Below are 18,782 nucleotides of genomic sequence, written 5' to 3'. Positions count from 1 at the left end.
CTTCTTTTTTTCTAGCCCCTTTTCATAGCTACTTTAAAATGATTTATTTTGTGGTTACTATTGGTTAGATCATCTCCTACTGTAATACATTCCTTTTGGCCTACTTCATTTTTTTTCAGAATCAGATCCAATTTTGCTTCCTCCTTGGATGGGAGACATAATAGTTGAAAGTTCTGTTTAAAATTCCTCTTGCCTAGCGTGATTTCACACTCTGTATATATTTGGGAATTTAAAATGATGTGATGTTGTTACTGGATTTTTTTTGTATGCCTATAAAATTTTCTGACTAATTTGCTGACCTATCTCTTTCGCTGTAAGGAGATCCCTACTAAAAATAAAAAAAATGCCAAAAGTGTACAACATCCTGTCTGTCTCAGTTCAAGCCAAGCATATTCATCCTGAAAACCAACTGCTATATCCTTTCTATTTAAACTTGTAAGAGAGCCATTGGTCAGGATTTCTACTCTCAAATTTTCCTCCTGTCATTCCCGACTTCTGAAAGAGAGGAATATTAATAACCATTCCCAACCGGCTCTGGAAGGATGGCCCTGTTGATGTAACCACCTCAAAATTCCATATGATGGTTTCTATCTACAGTCCACTAATCTTATTTGTTTATCACACATCATTTAATGCTGTCTTTGTCATTTCTGTTATTTTCTTCGACCTGGTCCTTGCAATTTTTTTCATTTTTGATGTTACTGTTGTTTAAATATCTTCATCCACTGATTTAATTTCTGCTGTTTTTCTGGCTTCCCCAGCGAATCTTCCATCACAGCTCTAAATTCAGCAAGAACAGTGACTCCAGGTTTGTCACTGTGTAAACTATCAGCCTGTAGCTGATCAATCCTGTGCCTGCTTCGTGGTATGTTTTTATCTGATGTGCCATTTAGAAATCTGTGCAGAGCTATAATCATAGGATCCCTACAGGGTGGAAACAGATCATTTGACTCATCAACTTTGCACTGACCCTCTGAAGAGCACCCTACCCAGACTCACCCCTGTACACTATCCCTGTAACCCCGTATTTCCCCTGGCTAACCAGTCGGCATGTACATCGCTGTACGCTGTAGGCAATTTAGCATGGCCAATCCACCTAGTCTGCACAACTTTGGATTGAGGGAAGAAACCAGAATATCCAAAGGAAACTCGTGTTGGCATGGGGAGAATGTGCAAACTCTACACAGACAGTCGCCAAAGAATGGAATCGAACCTAGGCTGCCGATGCTGTGAGGAGCACTAATGACAATTGTACCACCATTCTGCCCCTGTCTCAGTGGCCTCAACACAGATCCCTGTGGAACACCACTGGCCACAGTTCTTCATTTTGAGAAATTCACTTCCACTACAATTCCCTGTCTCCTGTTGCCCAGCCAGTTCTCTATCCATCTAGCTAGCACACCCTGGACGCCATGCAACTTTACTTTCTCCATCAGTGTACCATGGTGAACTCAAAATGCCTTACTGAAGTCCATGTATATGACATCTACAGCCATGCCCTCATGTATCAACCTTTTCACTTGCTCCAATAATTCTATCAAGTTGGTAAGACATGACCTTCCCTGCACAAACTATGTTGCCTATCACTAATAAGCCCATTTTCTTCCAAATGTAAGTAGATCCTATCCTTCAGTATCTTCTCCAGCAGCTTCCCCACCACTGACGTCAGGCTCACTGGTCTGGAAATACCTGGATTATCTTTGCTACCCTTCTTAAACAAGGGGACAACACTAGCAATTCTCCGGTCCTCCGGAACCTCACCTGTGCTGAAAGATGCTGCAAAGATATCTGTTAAGGCCCTAGCTATTTCCTCTCTCGCGTCCCTCAGAAACCTGGGATAGATCCCATCTGAACCTGGGGACTTATCCACCTTAATGCCTTTTAGAATACCCAACACTTTCCCCCTCCTTATGCCGACTGGAGCGAGAGTAATCAAACATCTATCCCTAACCTCAACATCTGTCATGTCCCTCTCCTCGGTGAACACCGAAGCAAAGTACTCGTTAAGAATCTCACTCATTTTCTCTGACTCCTCGCATAACTTCCCTCTTTTGTCCTTGGGTCAACCTTTCTCTAGTTACCATCATGCTCCTTACGTACGAATAAAAGGCTTTAAGATTTTCCTTAACCTTGTTTGCTAAAGATATTTCATGATCCCTTTAGCTCTCTTAATTCCTCGTTTCAGATTGGTACTACTTTCCTGATATTCTTCCAAAGCTTCGTCTGTTTTCAGTCACCTAGACCTTATGTATGTTTCCTTTTTCCTCTTTGCTAATCACACAATTTCACCTGTCACCCATGATTCCCTAATCTTACCCTTTCTATCTCTCATTTTCACAGGGATGTATCTGCCCTGTACTCTAATCAATCTCTCTTTAAAAGCCTCCCACATATCCACATTCCCCAGCTCCTACCAAATTTTGCTAGAGTTGGCCTTCCCCCAATTTAGCCCTCTTCCTTTAGGACCATTCATGTCTTGGTCCTTGAGTATTGTAAAACTTATGGAATTGTGATCACTGTTCCCAAATTAATCCCCTATTGAAACTTCAACCACCTGGTCAGGCTCATTCCCCAACACTAAGTCCAGTATGGCCCTTCCTGAGTTGGACTATTTATAGACTGCTCTATAAAACCCTCCTGGATGGTCCTTACAAATTCTTCTCCATCTAAACCCCTGACACTAAGTGAATCCCAGTCAATGTCAGGAAAATTAAAATCTCCCTCTATCACGACCCTGTTGCTCCCACACTGTTCCATAATCTGTCTATATGTTTGTACCTGTATCTTACACTCACTGTTGGGAGGTCTGTAGAATAGCCCCAACATTATTACCATATCCTTCCTATTTCTGAGCTCTGCCCACATTGTCTCACTGCTCGAGTCCCCCAATGTGCCTCTTTCAGTACAGCTGTGACTCTTTGCGTTCATCATCTACTCTCTGCCTACTCTTCCCCTTAGTCACAGTGACTTCATTACCTAGTTCCTTACAGGCTTTAGTTACTACCTCCTTACTGTCCACTAACTTCCTCATTTGGTTCCCAAACCCCCTGCCACGTTAGTTCTTCACCCCTGGGACTACTCATGAAATATGTCTCTCTCAACCGTTCACAACCTTCATTAAGAGCAGCGCCCAGAAATGAACATAGCTGGAGTATAGTCTTATATAACATGTAATCTCATTGCTCCTGTTCTCCATGCCCCTATTATTGAAACCCAGGATACTGAGGGAGGTTAACTAGACCGGAAATGTTAACTCTGATTTCTTTCCACAGTTGCTGCCAGAACTGTTGAGATTTTCCAGCAATTTCTGTTTTTACTCCAGAGTACTGGATGCTTTATTTATGAAATTCTCCACCTGTCCTGCCAACTATAATGATTTTTGTATGTAGAAAACCCAGATCTCTTTGTTCCTACACCCCCTTTAGAGATGTACCCTTTCATTTGTATTGTATCTCCACATTTTCCCCAGCTGTATGTATCTTCAACCGTGACCTTTTTGAATGATTGAGCAGGTTTTAAGGGCTGAATGGTTTATTTCTGCTGCAGTTTCTTGTGTTCTGTAGGCTGTTGGTGGACGAGAGCCAATGATAATCAATAAATGCGGTGCCGAGGGAAGGGACTTGATGCTGCACCTTTTGACTGGTGGTCATGTTACTGTCTCCCCACTGGGGTTGATGTACAAGCTTAGTCTGATATAAAAGGCTTGTTTTAAATATATTAACAGGCAAGTTAGGTGAGAAATAGCAGACAGAAGTATGTAAGCTGCAGTGTGTGTTAAAATGTCAATCCTGATATGCTTTCAGCTACACAATGAGAGGCTTTATTAACACAGCTGGTAATGTCTGTAATGCTTGTTTCTAGCTCAATGAATTGGATAAAGCAGCTGCAGCAGCTCACACATTTTTCCAGGCGAATCCTGAGCACATGGAAATGCGACAGAGTCTGGAACAATACAAGCTAATGGAGGGAGTGAAGGAATCTCACTTCATCGATCGGGATTTGAGGCCATACATGGTAAAGGGAGAAATTCAGAGTGTGCACAAGCTATGAGACTGGAATTTCAGGGAAATATATTGAAATTATAGTGAAATTAAACAGCTAGTTGATTGGCAGTTCTGTTTTAGCAATTGAACTGTGCAGGGAATATTAGGGTGCACCACTTAGAGGGACAGATCTGTCACTGTAACACTCTGGTACAGTACTGGTGGGGATGGGCCTATCATTGTATAACACTGGGATATAGTACTGGTGGGGATGGGCCTATCATTGTATAACACTGGGATATAGTACTGGTGGGGATGGGCCTATCATTGTATAACACTGGGGTATAGTACTGGTGGGGATGGGTCTATCATTGTATAACACTGGGGTATAGTACTGGTGGGGATGGGTCTATCATTGTATAACACTGGGGTATAGTACTGGTGGGGACACAACTAAAGCGGAATATCTTTTTAGAAAGAGATAGTAGGAACTGCCGACGCTGGAGAATCTGAGATAACACGATGTGAAGCTGGATGAACACAGCAGGCCAAGCAGCATCAGAGAGGCAGGAAAGCGTGACGTTTCGGGTCAGGACCCTTCTGCAGAAATATATTTTTAAAACATTGTTTTCCTTTTAAAAGAACAGTTTGCTGTTTTTGGAGATTTTGAACATCCTTTGTTGATTAGTAATTTGATTTTGAGTTGTTTCACTGGACAAATGCTCAATCTTGTCTCATTTGTTTTCAGGCAGCCTTCAGTACTGGTTTGAAACATTACGATGAAGAACAATATGCCTTAGCTATTGATTCATTTGAAGAGGCACTGACTCAGTACTGGGTTGCTGAGACTGAGTGTCGTGCACTTTGCCAAGGACCACAAAAGTTTGATGGTAACAATTACCCAACAAAGAGTTCTCATCTTTATGCGCTTATCGCAGGTACAGCATTCTGAATGTCTCAAAATGACTTGCATTTATCGAGCACCTTTTGAGGGTGTCCGGTTATCTCTGAACCAATTATACTCAATTTATTATTTATTGAATATTGGACTTTGATTTTGAGTTTGAATCTGAAGTGCAGATATTTCTGGGCCCTGACCCTGATCCACATCGACATTGATCCCATGATGTACTCTTTAAATGTAAATAGCCTACACAGGCCAGAGATGAGCTCAGTATTGAGTGATTGCAGGAGATAGGAGCATGAGGAGTAAGGGCAGGTACCAGGTACCAGAAAGACTGTGGTCTGTTGAAGCCTTCCACATGACAGGGACAGCTGCTTGAAGGGCCTTGCAGTGTAACTGGAGCAGGAGGTGGAAGATAAACTGCACGATCTGCTGCAACATCTTCCAACTCCTGTGAATTTTTTTTTTGTTTTCCCCCAATGAAAGAAACTTTAACTTCTGTTCACATTGAACCTGACAGGTCTGTACTGACATGCACCAAACTATTCAGTTTTACTGGTTTTTGTGACTGAGAATTCCCTCACATCTCAGTTTGTTAAGAAGCTCTTCAAAGAGATCAATGTGCCAGTAAGTGCAGCCAAGCCAGTTCCCTGATTTCCTCCTCTCACCCTCCCTTTGAAACATATAACAGTACAGGACAGCAACAGGCCCTTTGGCCCACCATGTTTCTGCAGACCATGATGCCATTCTAAACTAATCCCACCTGCCAATGTCAGGTTCCTTTTTCGGAGACCCTCACGGACTTGCTGCAATAACAAGACACTGACCTGTTTAGAAAAACACAAATCCTTTTATTACCAAGCAAGTACAAGCTGTGGAGAATCACTGTACTCAACCCGGCACAGAGTGCAGAGTCTCGCAAGTAATTCTCCCCGAGCAGCAGACAGTCCCCGCTTTTTATACTTTACAGAAGACATGATACAAAAAACAATTTCACAATTTACAAAAGACATGATTCATGAAACAATTACTACAGCAGACAAAGACAGGATAGCGAACAAGTATTGCATCAAGAACATAAAAGACCAGGGTATGGTATCGATTGCTAGTGAAGTAGCTGCTAATGGCAGGAGGCGATTTCGAGTTGTTGTCCGGGACAGATTGTGATTTCAAGTTGCCAGTGTGTCTGGCTAGAACAAAGTCAGTGCCCTGGCCCCTTTGCCAGCAACAGAAGTTACATGCTTTAGAGGTTCCACACCTTTACAAATTTTCCCCACGTAACCCTATTTGAAACAGTTTGATTCTAATTTTAATTCAGTCAGGAAGCTTAAGACAGTGTCTGCATGCCGATGTGTGAGAAGTTAAGGAGTTACAAAAGCTTTACACTGAATTCCTAGCTGGGCAGGAAGCTTCAGGGCAATGCCTGCATACCTATGTGTAGGTAGAGAAAAGAGTTTACTTCTTTAAATTAAAGTCTCTGCATAGGAATCAAATGCAGATAAAAAAATTTAATTTATAGAAGCATAGAAATTAATGGGATGTTATCACATTGACATCTCACCAGCTTCCGGTCCAAATGACTTATGCATCTGTTTACATTCATCTTAAACTTGGCTCACATATCTGCTTTAACCATCTCCCCTGGCAGCATGTTCCAGGCACCTACCACCGTCCAGTTTCCTAAACCTTACATATGCTTCCTTTCTCTTTTTGACTAAACTTTCAATATCTCTTGTCATTCCAAGATTGGGGTGGCACGGTGGCTCAGTGGTTAGCACTGCTGCCTCACAGCGCCAGGGACCTGGGTTTAATACCACCCTCGGGCGACTGTCTGTGTGGAGTTTGCACATTCTCCCCGTGTTTGCATGGGTTTTCTCTCTCAGTCCAAGCATGTGTAGATTAGATGAGTTCTAGAGGGTTGGGCCTGGGTGGGATGCTGTGAGGGTTGGTGTGGGCTTGCTGTGTCAAATGGCCTGTTTCCACACTGTAGGGATTCTAAGAAACTAATTCCTGAATCTTGCCATCCTTACCTCTCATCCTGATAGGAACATACTAGTTCTGAACTCTGATCATCTGTTCATTAAAAGAATCCCCCATATCAGATATGGATTTCACCTCAGATAGCCACTCCAATGTAATTTCTCCAGGTCCTTTCTAACTCTGTTGTAGCTAGCCTTCCCCTAATTCAGCACTTTCACCTGAGGATCAGTCTTGACTTTATCAATCACTATTTTAAAGCTGACTGAATTAAGATCACCGTTCACAAAATATTTCCCCACTGAAACTTCATTCCCCAATACAAAGTCTAGATTGGCCTTTCCCTGATGAATTACCTACACGTTGTTTCAAGAAATCTTCATGAATGCACCCAACAAATTCTGTCCTGTCTAAGCTCCTGGCAGCAAGGGAGCCCCAGCCAATGTTAGGGAAGTTAAAATTGCCCACTACAACAACATATTTCCATGACCAGCTTACATATCTGTTCCTCTATCTCTCGCTGGTTATTGGGCGGCCTATGGTATAACCCCATTGTGGTGATTGCAGCTTTCTTATTCCTGAGTTCTATCCATACTACCTTGCTGGATGACTCCTCCAAGATGTCCTCTATTAGTACAGCTGTGAAAGTCTCCTTAATCAGTAAAGAATCTCCCCCGCTTCTTTTACACCCCTCTCTTTCTCACCTGAAACACCGAAACCCTGGAATATTGAGCTGCCAGTCTTGACCTTCTCTCAACCAAGTTTCTGTAATGGCTACAACACTGTAGTTCCATGTACTAATCCACACTCTGAGCTCATCTGCTTCACCTGTGATACTTCTTTCATTAGAATAATGCTACCAGTTCCACCGTGTTCATTAACCTAGCCTTGCCTGTTCTTCCTATGAGACTTAATGGCTTTAACGTTGACCTTCTCCTCAATCATTCCATTTCCCAGCCCTTTGCCACAATAGTTTAAATACTCCTGCGTGCATAGCAAACTTCCCTGTCAGGATATTGGTGCCCCTCCAGTTTAGGTGCAATCTATCCTACTTGCACTAGTCCCCCTTGCCCTGGAAGAGATCCCAACAATTCAGATACTTGAGGCCTTCCCTCCTACACCAGCTCTGAATTATCTTCCTATTTTTGGCCTCACCAGCATGGGGTGCAGGGAGGTTACAACCCTAGAGGTTGTGTTTTTCAAATTCCTGCTTATCTCCCTAAATTCCCTCTTGCAGGATCTCATCTCTCTTCCTGCCTACATAGTTAGTACCAATATGGACCATGGCCTCTGGCTGCTCACTGTGCCCATTCAGAATATCCTGTGCCTGTTCAAAGACATCTTTGACCCTGGTAGCAGGGAGGCAACATACCATCCTATCAGTGCCCCTGAGCATGAATCCCCTGTTAGTACTGCTCACCCATACCAGGTCCTCTGTCTTGTATAAAAGTGTGCTGCAACTGACCTGGCTGTTGCTGTTGCTTTCTCCTAAGAGGGACTCCTGCACTGCCTGCCCAGCCTGCCCATACTTAGAACATAGAGCATAGAATATTGAGCATAGAACATAGAACAGTACAGCACAGTACAGGCACTTCAGCTCACAGTGCTGTGCTGAACTTTTACCATAAACTTAAGGTCTATCTAACCTCCAACACTACTTTATACTATCATCCATATGCCTATCTAATAGCAGCTTAAATGCTCCTAATGAGGCCGACTCCACTATCCTCTCCGGCAATGCATTCCACACCCCTACCACTCTCTGAGTAAAGAACCTACCCCTGACGTCTCCCCTATATCTTCCTCCATGCACTTTAAAACTACGCTCCCTCGTAATCGCTACCTCCAACCTAGGAAAAAAGTCTCTGGCTGTCCACTCAATCTATACCTCTGAGCATTTTATACACCAGCATCAAGTCACCTCTCATCCTTTGTTGTTCGAAAGAGAAAAGCTCTAGCACTCTCAACCTTTCCTGGTAAGACCTTCCCTTCATTCCAGGCAACATCCTGGTAAATCTCCTCTGCACCTTTTCCAACACTTTGACATCTTTCCTGTAATGAGGTGACCTGAACTGGACACAATACTCCAGATGTGGCCGAACCATACTTACTAGTCTTTATGGTCGTTACCCAATGTTTTTCTTCCTATGTAACCCTTACTTATGATGTGACCAGCTCACTAAACATGCTTTCCATGGCATCTACAGCCAATCAGAAGCTGCAGCTGAATACACATCCTGTATGCACAGTCACCATGGATACTGAAGGTGTCCCTGATTTCCCACATATTACAGGAGGAACATTCCCAGGGCTGAGTTTCCCTACCATTGTGAACCTCATCAGTCACAAATAATCAACTAGATTACTCAATGAGGAATGAGTTACTTAAACTTACCCTATTCTCACCAAATCAGATCCCTCCCCCTCCCCCTCACCCTCTATTCCTAACAAACCATAAATGACAAAAGTAAGGACATTACTCTCTACCTCCCTTCAGATATTACTCACTCAGCCTCTCAACCTGGTACTTGAGCACACGATCCTACATCACATTTTAAGTCACAAAGTCCTATCCAGATCTCCGTCTCTGGATTCTACTCCCGCTGCACTTCACCCCATCAGGATCAATCTGCTCTGCTCCTGGAAGTTGGGTTGTGTTCTGAAATCTGCATGCTCCAGTGTCACCTTCTGGGTATGGGATTTTCAAAACATGCTTGCGCCCATTCCTGATCCCAGTGCCAATTGAAATGCTGGCAGATTGACATGGTTACAAAATGTCAGTGTGTACAATGTCTGCAATGCTATTGAATCCCCCACTACTGTTAAGGTAAGCTTGGCACACTCAGCCTGAAGTTGGGGTACTCTGAGTCTTTCTTTGTAATGCATTTGATGTGGTCTTCGCTGGCCAGGTCAGCGCTTACTGCTCATCCCCAAGGGTAGCTAAGTGTCAACCACATTGCTGTGGATCTGGAGTCACATGTAGGCCGGACCAGGAAGGACATTTGTGAACGAGATGGTTTTTCCCTGACAATCGACGATGATTTCATGGTCATCATTACGCTCCTGATTCCAGATTTTTATTGTATTCAAATTCCACCATCTGCCATGTTTGTATTCGAACCCAGGCCCCTAGAACATTGCCTAGGTATCTGGATTAATAGGTTAATGATAATACTACTGGACCATCATGTTTCCTTATGGTGGAGGCTGCATTTTTCCTTCTTGTTGCATGACTGGCCTAGAACTGCTTAGTCCTGTAATTGGCTACAGGAGCTAAAAGATTTGCTGGTGTCTGTTGATCACCACTTTACTTTAGAGAGTGGACACACCTCAGGTAATAAACTCCCTCAGGTACCCGGAGTAAGTGTGCATAGGGCCATGCCCATGGAAGGAAAATTCCTTCATCATTGTCTGATCATTTTACTGATTCCATATCAATATAATGAAAGTAATCACTTTAGCAGTGGCAAAAGGCAATAAGCAAGACACCATTACCTGCTCCTCCAGATCAAGGTGTAACCCATGTATCAGTTCCACTAGTCTCCTTTTTGCCTTTTCCCAACTCCCCTTTTCTCCCAGTTTATATTTCCTGTCTCTGCATGCCATGTTTGTTTGACCGCACTGTAGCCCAGGTTCACTATCATGACCACCTTGTCCTGTTCACTCACTTTGTAAAATCCACATAATGAATTAGCAAACTTGTTTGTAGATTGTGTACCGTCATCTCACTCACCTGCACTGGGTTTCACTTGATCAGGATTCCCTTATACAGTGGGTATCAATTAGTCAGGAACCAATCAATGCCATCACAGGGACCTCACACAGAAACATACAAATGAGGAACAGGACTAGGCCAAGTCAAAGGCTGCTCCCCCATTCCCTATGATCATAACTAATCTGACTGGGACTTCCATTCTACTATCCTGCCTACCACCGATTGCAAGAGTTATAAGTTAATCAGGAACCTCTGAATTCCTGCCATAAAAATACTCAATGACCCTGTCTCCCATTGGTCTCTGTAGAACTCTACAGATTCTAGATCTTCTGAAAGAAGATAAAATCCTTCTCATGTCCATCTTAAATGGAAGACCCTATATTTTTAAACTATATCCCTTAGTTCTAACCTCCCCCACCAAAGCCCTCAGGATCTTTACAAAAAACAAACAAATTGCAGATGCTGTAAAACAGGAACAGAAACAGAAGTTGGTGGAAAAGCTCAACAGGTCTGGCAGCAAATGTGAAGAAAAGATTTCAGGTTAAAACATTAATTCTTGATATTTTCTTCACAGATGCTGCCAGAGCTGCTGAGCTTTTCCACCAACTTCTGTTATTGCCCCTCAGGATCTTTTATGTTTCTGTAAGATCATCCACATATTTTTAACTTGAATGATTGAGTCCAGGTGTTCCACCTTTTCCTCATAAGATTCCCCACCTTCTCTTAATTCGAGGAATAAATCAAGCAAATTTCCTCTAAATGTCTTCTAATGCTGTTCTGTACTTTTGTAAATAAACTGACCAGCAGTGTACACAATGCTCCAGATGTGGCCTCAGCAATATTCTATTCTGTAGAGAAAAACGTCCTTGTAAAATTAAAACCTATCTATTCACTATCTTGGCAGTGACTTCTTTTAAGACCCTGGCATTATGCACATTAAGGACCCGGGGGCATGTCAGTTTTAACTTGTGGTAATTTTCTCATTATTCTTCCTCTAGTGATTTACTTGTTTAAGTTCCTCCCTCCCTTCTATCTCTTGATTTACAATATTTTCTGCGATATTATTTACAACAATTTGTACAATCAAGACAGCCAGAAAGTATCTGTTAAATTTATCCCCCATTTCTGTATTTTCCATTATTAATTTCCTAGATTCTCTCAGGGATCAACATATCTCTTTCGTTCTTTAAATATTAGTCTTCATATTTCTTGCTAGCTTTCTGTCATACTATAATTTCTCCCTCATTATTTTGTTTTGGTTTTTAATGTTCTATCCAATCTTCAAATCTGCTACTAATCTTCACAAAATTTTATAATTTTCTTTTCCATAGTTTGCTACCAACGGTGTGCCCTCGAATTTCACCAGAATGCATCTCTGCTGAGTGATGAAATATCTTCTTGGGTTTCTGCCACTCCATTTCTCCGGAAATATTCCTGAACCCAATTCCCAATTCACCTTAGCTAGCTCTTAAATGCAGTGTTTGTAAATTTCAATATCAGTCTTGGTCCCCACTTTGAATTCAGTAAACTAAATGCAAAAAAAATGGTCATGTTATGACCTAGTGGCATTTTATTATGAGGCCAATACTTTAATCCCGTTTCTTTAAATATTGTCAGGTATAGCCTGCTCTCTGCATGTCCCTAGAATGCGTCACTCTAAGAAACCATTCCAAGAGCACTTTATAAACTCACCTTCTAGGCTGCCATTGTCAATCAGATTTTTCCATTCTACATGGAGATTAAAATTACCCATGATTATTGCCATGCCTTTCTCACTAGCCCCTGTAATTTATTTCTGAATATTCTATCTTGCCCTGTGGCTACTGTTGGCCTGCAAAGTACTCCCAAAGGTGACTTCTTCCCTTTACTGTTTATCATCTCAATGAAAACTGACTGTCTCCTGATTTTTAGAACTAAAGTAACTTTTGTCCATTATATTAATGTCACCCTCTATCAACAGAGTTATTCCTCCACCTATTCCCAGCTGCCTGTCCTTCTAAAATATCATGTGCCCTTGAATATTCAGATCCAGGCTGTGTTGTAGCCATGTCTGTGTAATGGCTGTCAGATCATACATGTTTATTTTTATTTGAACTGTCAATTCATTCTTCATGTTATGAATGTGCCGTATCTTCCAATGCTGAGCCATTAATTCTGTCTTGTGAGAACTATTAAGAACAGGGTCCCAACCCAAAATGTTAGCTTTCCTGTTCCTCTGATGCTGAATGGCTTTCTGTGTTCCTCCAGCTCTACACTGTGTTAACTCTGTCTTGTTACCATTTTAGCAGTACCTAGCCTTATCTGCTGATATGCTGATACAGTTGTACAGTTTGTCCCTTCCTGTCTCTCTCTGGTTGTTATAACCCTTATTCCTACTTTGCTGTCTTGCCTCTTCCTCTGTAATTTATTACATCGACCATGACCCACTCTCTAATGTGCCACAGAGTTTGCAGCTCAGTCACACTGAGCCGGATCTCTGGGAGCCGCAAACAGTTAGTGCAATTCTGCTTGCCCTGGACTAGCCAGCTTACACGTTGCATTTTGCAAACTTTACCACTGTCCCACCATTCTTTATAATATCTTCACTTTGGTATTTTTAGAAAGTAAATTAATGCTTCTATCCTCTACCCGTAATGTACTAATTTAGTAACCAATAAAGCCTGTGTCTTCAGAATAAAATGAACAGTGGGCTTACTAGCTTCTTAATTTCCTTTTGCTGACATCTCTTAATTATGAGGTCATGACATAAGGCGTATTTTCAGGGAAGTTATAATTTTCTAAATTCCAGCTGTAGATCTCTGACTGCAGTATGTCAAACAATCTGATCCAAATTGTTTATGATGGAAAAACAAACAGAAACCATGTGACAACACTTGATGTTGACTTGCCAGAACGCAGTTGACTCCTGTTAATTCAAGCTGCTTTGCAAAATGGAGTTGAATTATCGAGCTGCTTCCTTACATAGACTAGAAGATGGTTCAGGCAAAGGAGATATATGCTTCTGTAATCATTCCAAAGGTTCATCTCTCCTGACATAATTCCTCAAAATCTGTTTTCTCTCCTCTCCTTTGAAGGATTGTTCTCTATCACTTCTGAGAACAACATCCTTCCCTTTGAATCCTCCCCACTTTCTCTCCATCTTCCTGTTCCTTTCTTAATGGTAGATAATGATGTTTATAGGGTCACATGCAGACAGAATGTCAAAATGGAGGAAAGCATAGTTAATAGGGTTCACTATGGGGAAGTGTGAAAGGATGCACTGGAGAAGATGTAAGCTGAAAACACAGTGGGCTAAAATTGCAGTGGTTTAATTGAAGAGAGTTATTCTGCCACTTTCAGTATCAGCTGTTGTGGGTCTATGATAGATTAGGGAGCTAGCTATCAGGGTACCAAAGCTTTTCTTTACTGCCAGACAAGGTTAAAGAGTATCTGTCTGATGTTGTCTCATCCAGCTGGGTCAGACTGTCTCGTCATAGAGTTACTAATAACTATGGAATGTGGAAATGCCTCAGTCACATCATTGGGATCCCAAACAAACCAGATTGTGCCAGGAATGACATAAGTGATTTGTGGATTCTATTTAACATTTAGCCACCTGGTTATTTAAATTTAAAAAAAGTCTTAAGTGTTATCGTATGTTACTTCCCAAACTCAGCAGTGTACAGAATGGGCACTAGGAAGTTCCATTGTGTAATAATGCTGAACATGAATCTGGCACTGGCCATTTATTAAGTCAACTATTCATCCCATTCATAAAATTATCCCTCTAAGTACGGCTGCTCCCTCGTTTCCCGAGTGATCATTGCTGTTTTCGCTCCACGCAAGGTTTCCAGCTGGGACTCCTACATATTGGCATTGGCGTGTTAGTCACAGTCCCCTAGTGCTGGGAGGATCTAACATCACAATTGACTTGAATATAAACATGATTAGATGAAGATTAAAGTGTCAATTGTTCAAAGTCATGTTTTAAATTTTCTTTCAACCAGTTTCATTCTTTCATCCACTTCCTTACTGCCCCTTAGCATAGTTCATCGGATAAGAGTCACAAGTAGACAATGGAAAACAAGAAGGTTAGCTGTGGTAGAGTTTAGGACGAATCATAGGTTTACTCAGTTCCCTCTGTCTCACTCAGAGAAAGTTCCCCTCACTCTGACCAGGGACCCTTAGCTACCAGAAAGGGTCAGCTGAGGTGACAAAAACAGAAAGATGATAGATTGTTCTTTACTGACCAGTGCTGTGGGCTATTACCTATGGGGCCTCGTTTCTTTTGCCACTTTTGGCACACAGCACCCACTTGGCATGGCATGAGTGTGCCTAGCTGGATAGTAGGCCCAGGTCCCTGGATGGGGAATTGGAGCCCAGAAAGTTCTGTGATGAGAGTGCCATCCACACAAATTGGTTACATTTTAATCATCTCCAAGAGAGTGGGGTGGATCTGAACCTTGATAAAGATGCAGAGAGAGAGAGAAGAAGATAAGGACATTCAGAAATGAGGTGAAAAACAAGGAGAGGAAAGTAAAGCATAAACCTGTCCTGAATGGCATCTAGAATGTAACAAAGAACCAGCAGGATGTGAGTAAGGAATTAATCGTTTCTAGTGCAGTAGCAGTTTGATGGTATAACCCATTCTCTGAAGTTCAGCAAGTGGACTTATCTTTGTGGACTGTGTGCTATCATTTTGTTATGTGATTCTTCCCTTCCCAGATCATTATGTTCAGGTCCTCCAGTGTGAACATGACTGCGTGAGAGAGTTGGCAACACGAGCGGGCCGCCTTTCTCCCATCGAGAACTACCTACCCATGCACTATGACTTCCTACAGTATTCTTACCACAAGGGTGAGCTGCATTGCTAATCAATGGAATATACAAGGTCCAGCTTCAGGCTTAGGACCATTTTGTTCTGATGTGGATTCTCACCTTAACATGTATTTACTTAAAAATGTATCAGTTCTGGTTCAATCTTTTGAAACACAATTGTGGAATTGTTGCAGAAGTTGTTCTGCATAGAAAAAAGCCATTTGGTCCATTATGTCTACACCAGCTCTTCAAATGAGCATCATTACCTACTGTCAGTCTTTTCAGATTATTTCTGTCCATATAATATCTGCATCTAATGTCCTCTTCAACATCTCCACCACAATTGAACAGTCTCCACCACAGTTCCAGGCATAATGCAAACAATAAGTGCTGAGTTTCTCTTGCGTGGCAATCAGAGCTAACACTGAGTCCAAAAGTGGTCCATATCTTACTCGACACGGTAACTCTGTTTCTGTCTACACAGATGTTGCTGGACCTGCTAAGTACTTTCTGTTTTATTTCAGATCTCCAGCATTTGCAGTATTTAGCTTTTATTTATTTTATTTGGGCAGCACAGTGGCTCAGTGGTTAACACTGCTGCTTCACAGCACCAGGAACTCGGGTTCAATTCCACCATCGGGCGACTGTCTGTGTGGAGTTTGCACATTCTCCCCGTGTCTGTGAGGGTTTCTCCCCAAAGTCCAAAGGTACGCAGGTTAGGTGGATTGGCCATGCTAAATTGCCCGTAGTGTTCAGGGAGATGTAGATTAGGGGGATGGGTCTGGGTGGGACGTCTGAGGGTTGGTGTAGGCTTGTTGGGCTGAAGGGGCTGTTTCCATACTGTCCGGATTCTATGATCATTTATAATCCAGAGCTTTGCTGAGTTGGCTAACAAAATAGATCAAATTGTATAGCAGATTGTAAAGTCAGGCATTTAGCCAATGGTTTTAAAAAGCATAAGGCTTGGAAAGTTGTATGAGCCCTGTTGGATTTATGTATATTTGCATTTCTATTCTGTCTCAAACCTTTTGAGGACCACAGTGCTCTTTGAGGACACTTCATTGGTTCAGGTACATCATTCTCTCAACAATGTTATGTTCCAGTGACAGACAAATAACTAATTAATCTGCTTTTGTAATTTTTACTGGATCTTCCTTTAGTTGTTAGTGCTTGTAAGTACATGAGGCATATTGTCGTAATATCCATTATTTTTAGTGAAAATTGGCTTTTTATTTGAAATATGTTTCACTTGTTAAAATATTAAATCTTGGCTAGCAATTTTAGTTCCAATGGTGTTCTGGGAATTCCTTCCTTTCAGTTTAATAAGTTAGTTGTGTTTTCATGGATGTTGCATCACTCTTTCCCTGTTTCTTTCTTTCCTTTTTCCCCAATTCTCTCTCTCTCTCTCCCCCTCTCTCTCCCTGCAACCCCTCTCTCTCTTTCTCTGCCCTCTCTCTGTCCTCTCTCTCTCTTTCTCTGCCACCCTGTCTCTCTGTCATTCTCTTTCTCTGCCTTCTGTCTCTCTTTCTCTGACCCCTCTCTTTCTCTGACCCCCGTCTCTCCCTCTTTCTCTCTCTGCCCTCTGTCTCTCCCTGCCCCTGTCCTCTCTCTCTGTCCACCCTCTCGTGCTCTGCGTTCTTTCCCTGCCTTCTCTCTTTCCCTGCCCCCTCTGCCCTCTCTTCTCTCTGTCTGCCTCTCTCTTCTATCTGTCTGCCCTCCCCTCTCTCACGGTCTCTTTCTGCCCCTTCTCGGACTGTCCATCTGTCTCTGCCTCTCTGGCCCTCTTTGGGCTCTCTGTCTCTGTCTTTATCTCTGTCTCTGCCTCTGCCTCTCTGCCCCTCCCATGCTGTCTCTCTGTCTCTGTCTCTGCCTCTCTGCCCCTCTTGTGCTGTCTCTCTGTCTCTGCCTCTCTGGCCCTCTTTGGGCTCTCTGTCTCTGTCTCTGCCTCTCTGCCCCTCCCGTGCTGTCTCTCTGTCTCTGCCTCTGCCTCTCTGCCCCTCTCGTGCTGTCTCTCTGTCTCTGCCTCTCTGGCCCTCTTTGGGCTCTCTGTCTCTGTCTCTGCCTCTCTGCCCCTCCCGTGCTGTCTCTCTGTCTCTGCCTCTGCCTCTCTGCCCCTCTCGTGCTGTCTCTCTGTCTCTGCCTCTCTGCCCCTCTCGTGCTGTCTCTCTGTCTCTGCCTCTCTGCCCCTCTCGTGCTATTTCTCTATCTCTGCCTCTCTGCCCCTCTCGTGCTGTCTCTCTATCTCTGCCTCTCTGCCCCTCTCGTGCTGTCTCTCTGTCTCTGCCTCTCTGCCCCTCTCGTGCTGTCTCTCTGTCTCTGCCTCTCTGCCCCTCTCGTGCTATCTCTCTGTCTCTGCCTCTCTGCCCCCTCATGCTGTCTCTCTGTCTCTGCCTCTGCCCCTCTCGTGCTGTCTCTCTGTCTCTGCCTCTCTGCCCCCTCATGCTATCTCTCTGTCTCTGCCTCTCTGCCCCTCTCGTGCTGTCTCTCTGTCTCTGCCTCTCTGCCCCTCTCGTGCTATCTCTCTGTCTCTGCCTCTCTGCCCCCTCATGCTGTCTCTCTGTCTCTGCCTCTGCCCCTCTCGTGCTATCTCTCTGTCTCTGCCTCTCTGCCCCTCTCATGCTCTTGCTCGTTTTCTTTTGCTCGCTGTCTCCTCCCACCCCTCCACCATCTGGTTATCTCTCTGCAGTTGGAAATTATGAGAAGGCTTTGGAAGCCACAAAATCCTACTTGCTGATTCGACCGACAGATGAAGATATGCTGGAGAACCTGGAATATTACCAGAGTGTGCTGCAGGGTCAGGTGGATATGGATCAGATCACTCCCCGCCAAGTGAGTTATTACCAATGGGAGACGACCTGCCTTCAGCCTCTAACCTGGGGCCTGTGTTCTCACATTTTCCAGGTCCAGGACCTTGTATTCAGCTTCCTGAAGGGAGGCGGGTTTGATCTTGTCCCAGCTGCGAGGCTGCTGAGGGAGCTGTCAGCATTTTCACTGTGATCTGTTGTCTTTAGCACTTGGATAGTTAAGGTTCTATGTCCAAACTAATGCAAAGGCTCCCTCCTAGAAGATCTTTTTTAGTAATTCTCGGGATGTGGGCATCACATGGTATGGATATGTAAATTAGGAGCAGGAATAGACTGCTCACTCCCTTAAACCTGTCTCACAAAGACCCCAGCTCATCTCATTACCCCACATGGCCAGTTTCTGCAGATAACCTTTCACCCCCTGCTTCGCACAAATCTATCGCCTCTGGCTTCAAGGACATTGCATAGAGCAGCTTTTCAGAAAGAACTTTGCAAACATACTCAACACTTTCTGACAGGAAAAAAAATTCTCCTCATCGTTATCTTAAATGGACAGTCCTTACTCTTAAACAACAACTTTCCAAGAGGAAACATCCTTTCCA

The 18,782-nt window shown here is 43.2% G+C and overlaps 1 protein-coding gene across 2 annotated transcripts in view; it reads left to right on the top strand.

Annotated features, from left to right (window-relative positions):
- p3h2 (prolyl 3-hydroxylase 2) overlaps window positions 1-18,782 on the top strand; it is a 171,747-nt gene that overhangs the window by 109,349 nt on the left and 43,616 nt on the right. For both annotated transcript variants that reach the window (XM_048541785.2, XM_048541784.2), the window contains exons 2-5: window positions 3,862-4,014; window positions 4,732-4,921; window positions 15,284-15,415; window positions 18,063-18,205. In XM_048541785.2, the coding sequence (XP_048397742.1) occupies window positions 3,862-4,014; window positions 4,732-4,921; window positions 15,284-15,415; window positions 18,063-18,205 (618 nt within the window). The remainder of the gene's footprint in view (window positions 1-3,861; window positions 4,015-4,731; window positions 4,922-15,283; window positions 15,416-18,062; window positions 18,206-18,782) is intronic.

The sequence above is a fragment of the Stegostoma tigrinum genome, chromosome 14 (assembly GCF_030684315.1).
Source record: "Stegostoma tigrinum isolate sSteTig4 chromosome 14, sSteTig4.hap1, whole genome shotgun sequence".
In the NCBI taxonomy this organism is placed as follows: domain Eukaryota; kingdom Metazoa; phylum Chordata; class Chondrichthyes; order Orectolobiformes; family Stegostomatidae; genus Stegostoma; species Stegostoma tigrinum.
Note: the sequence above shows the minus strand (reverse complement) of the source record. Positions and strands in the feature narration are given on the sequence as shown.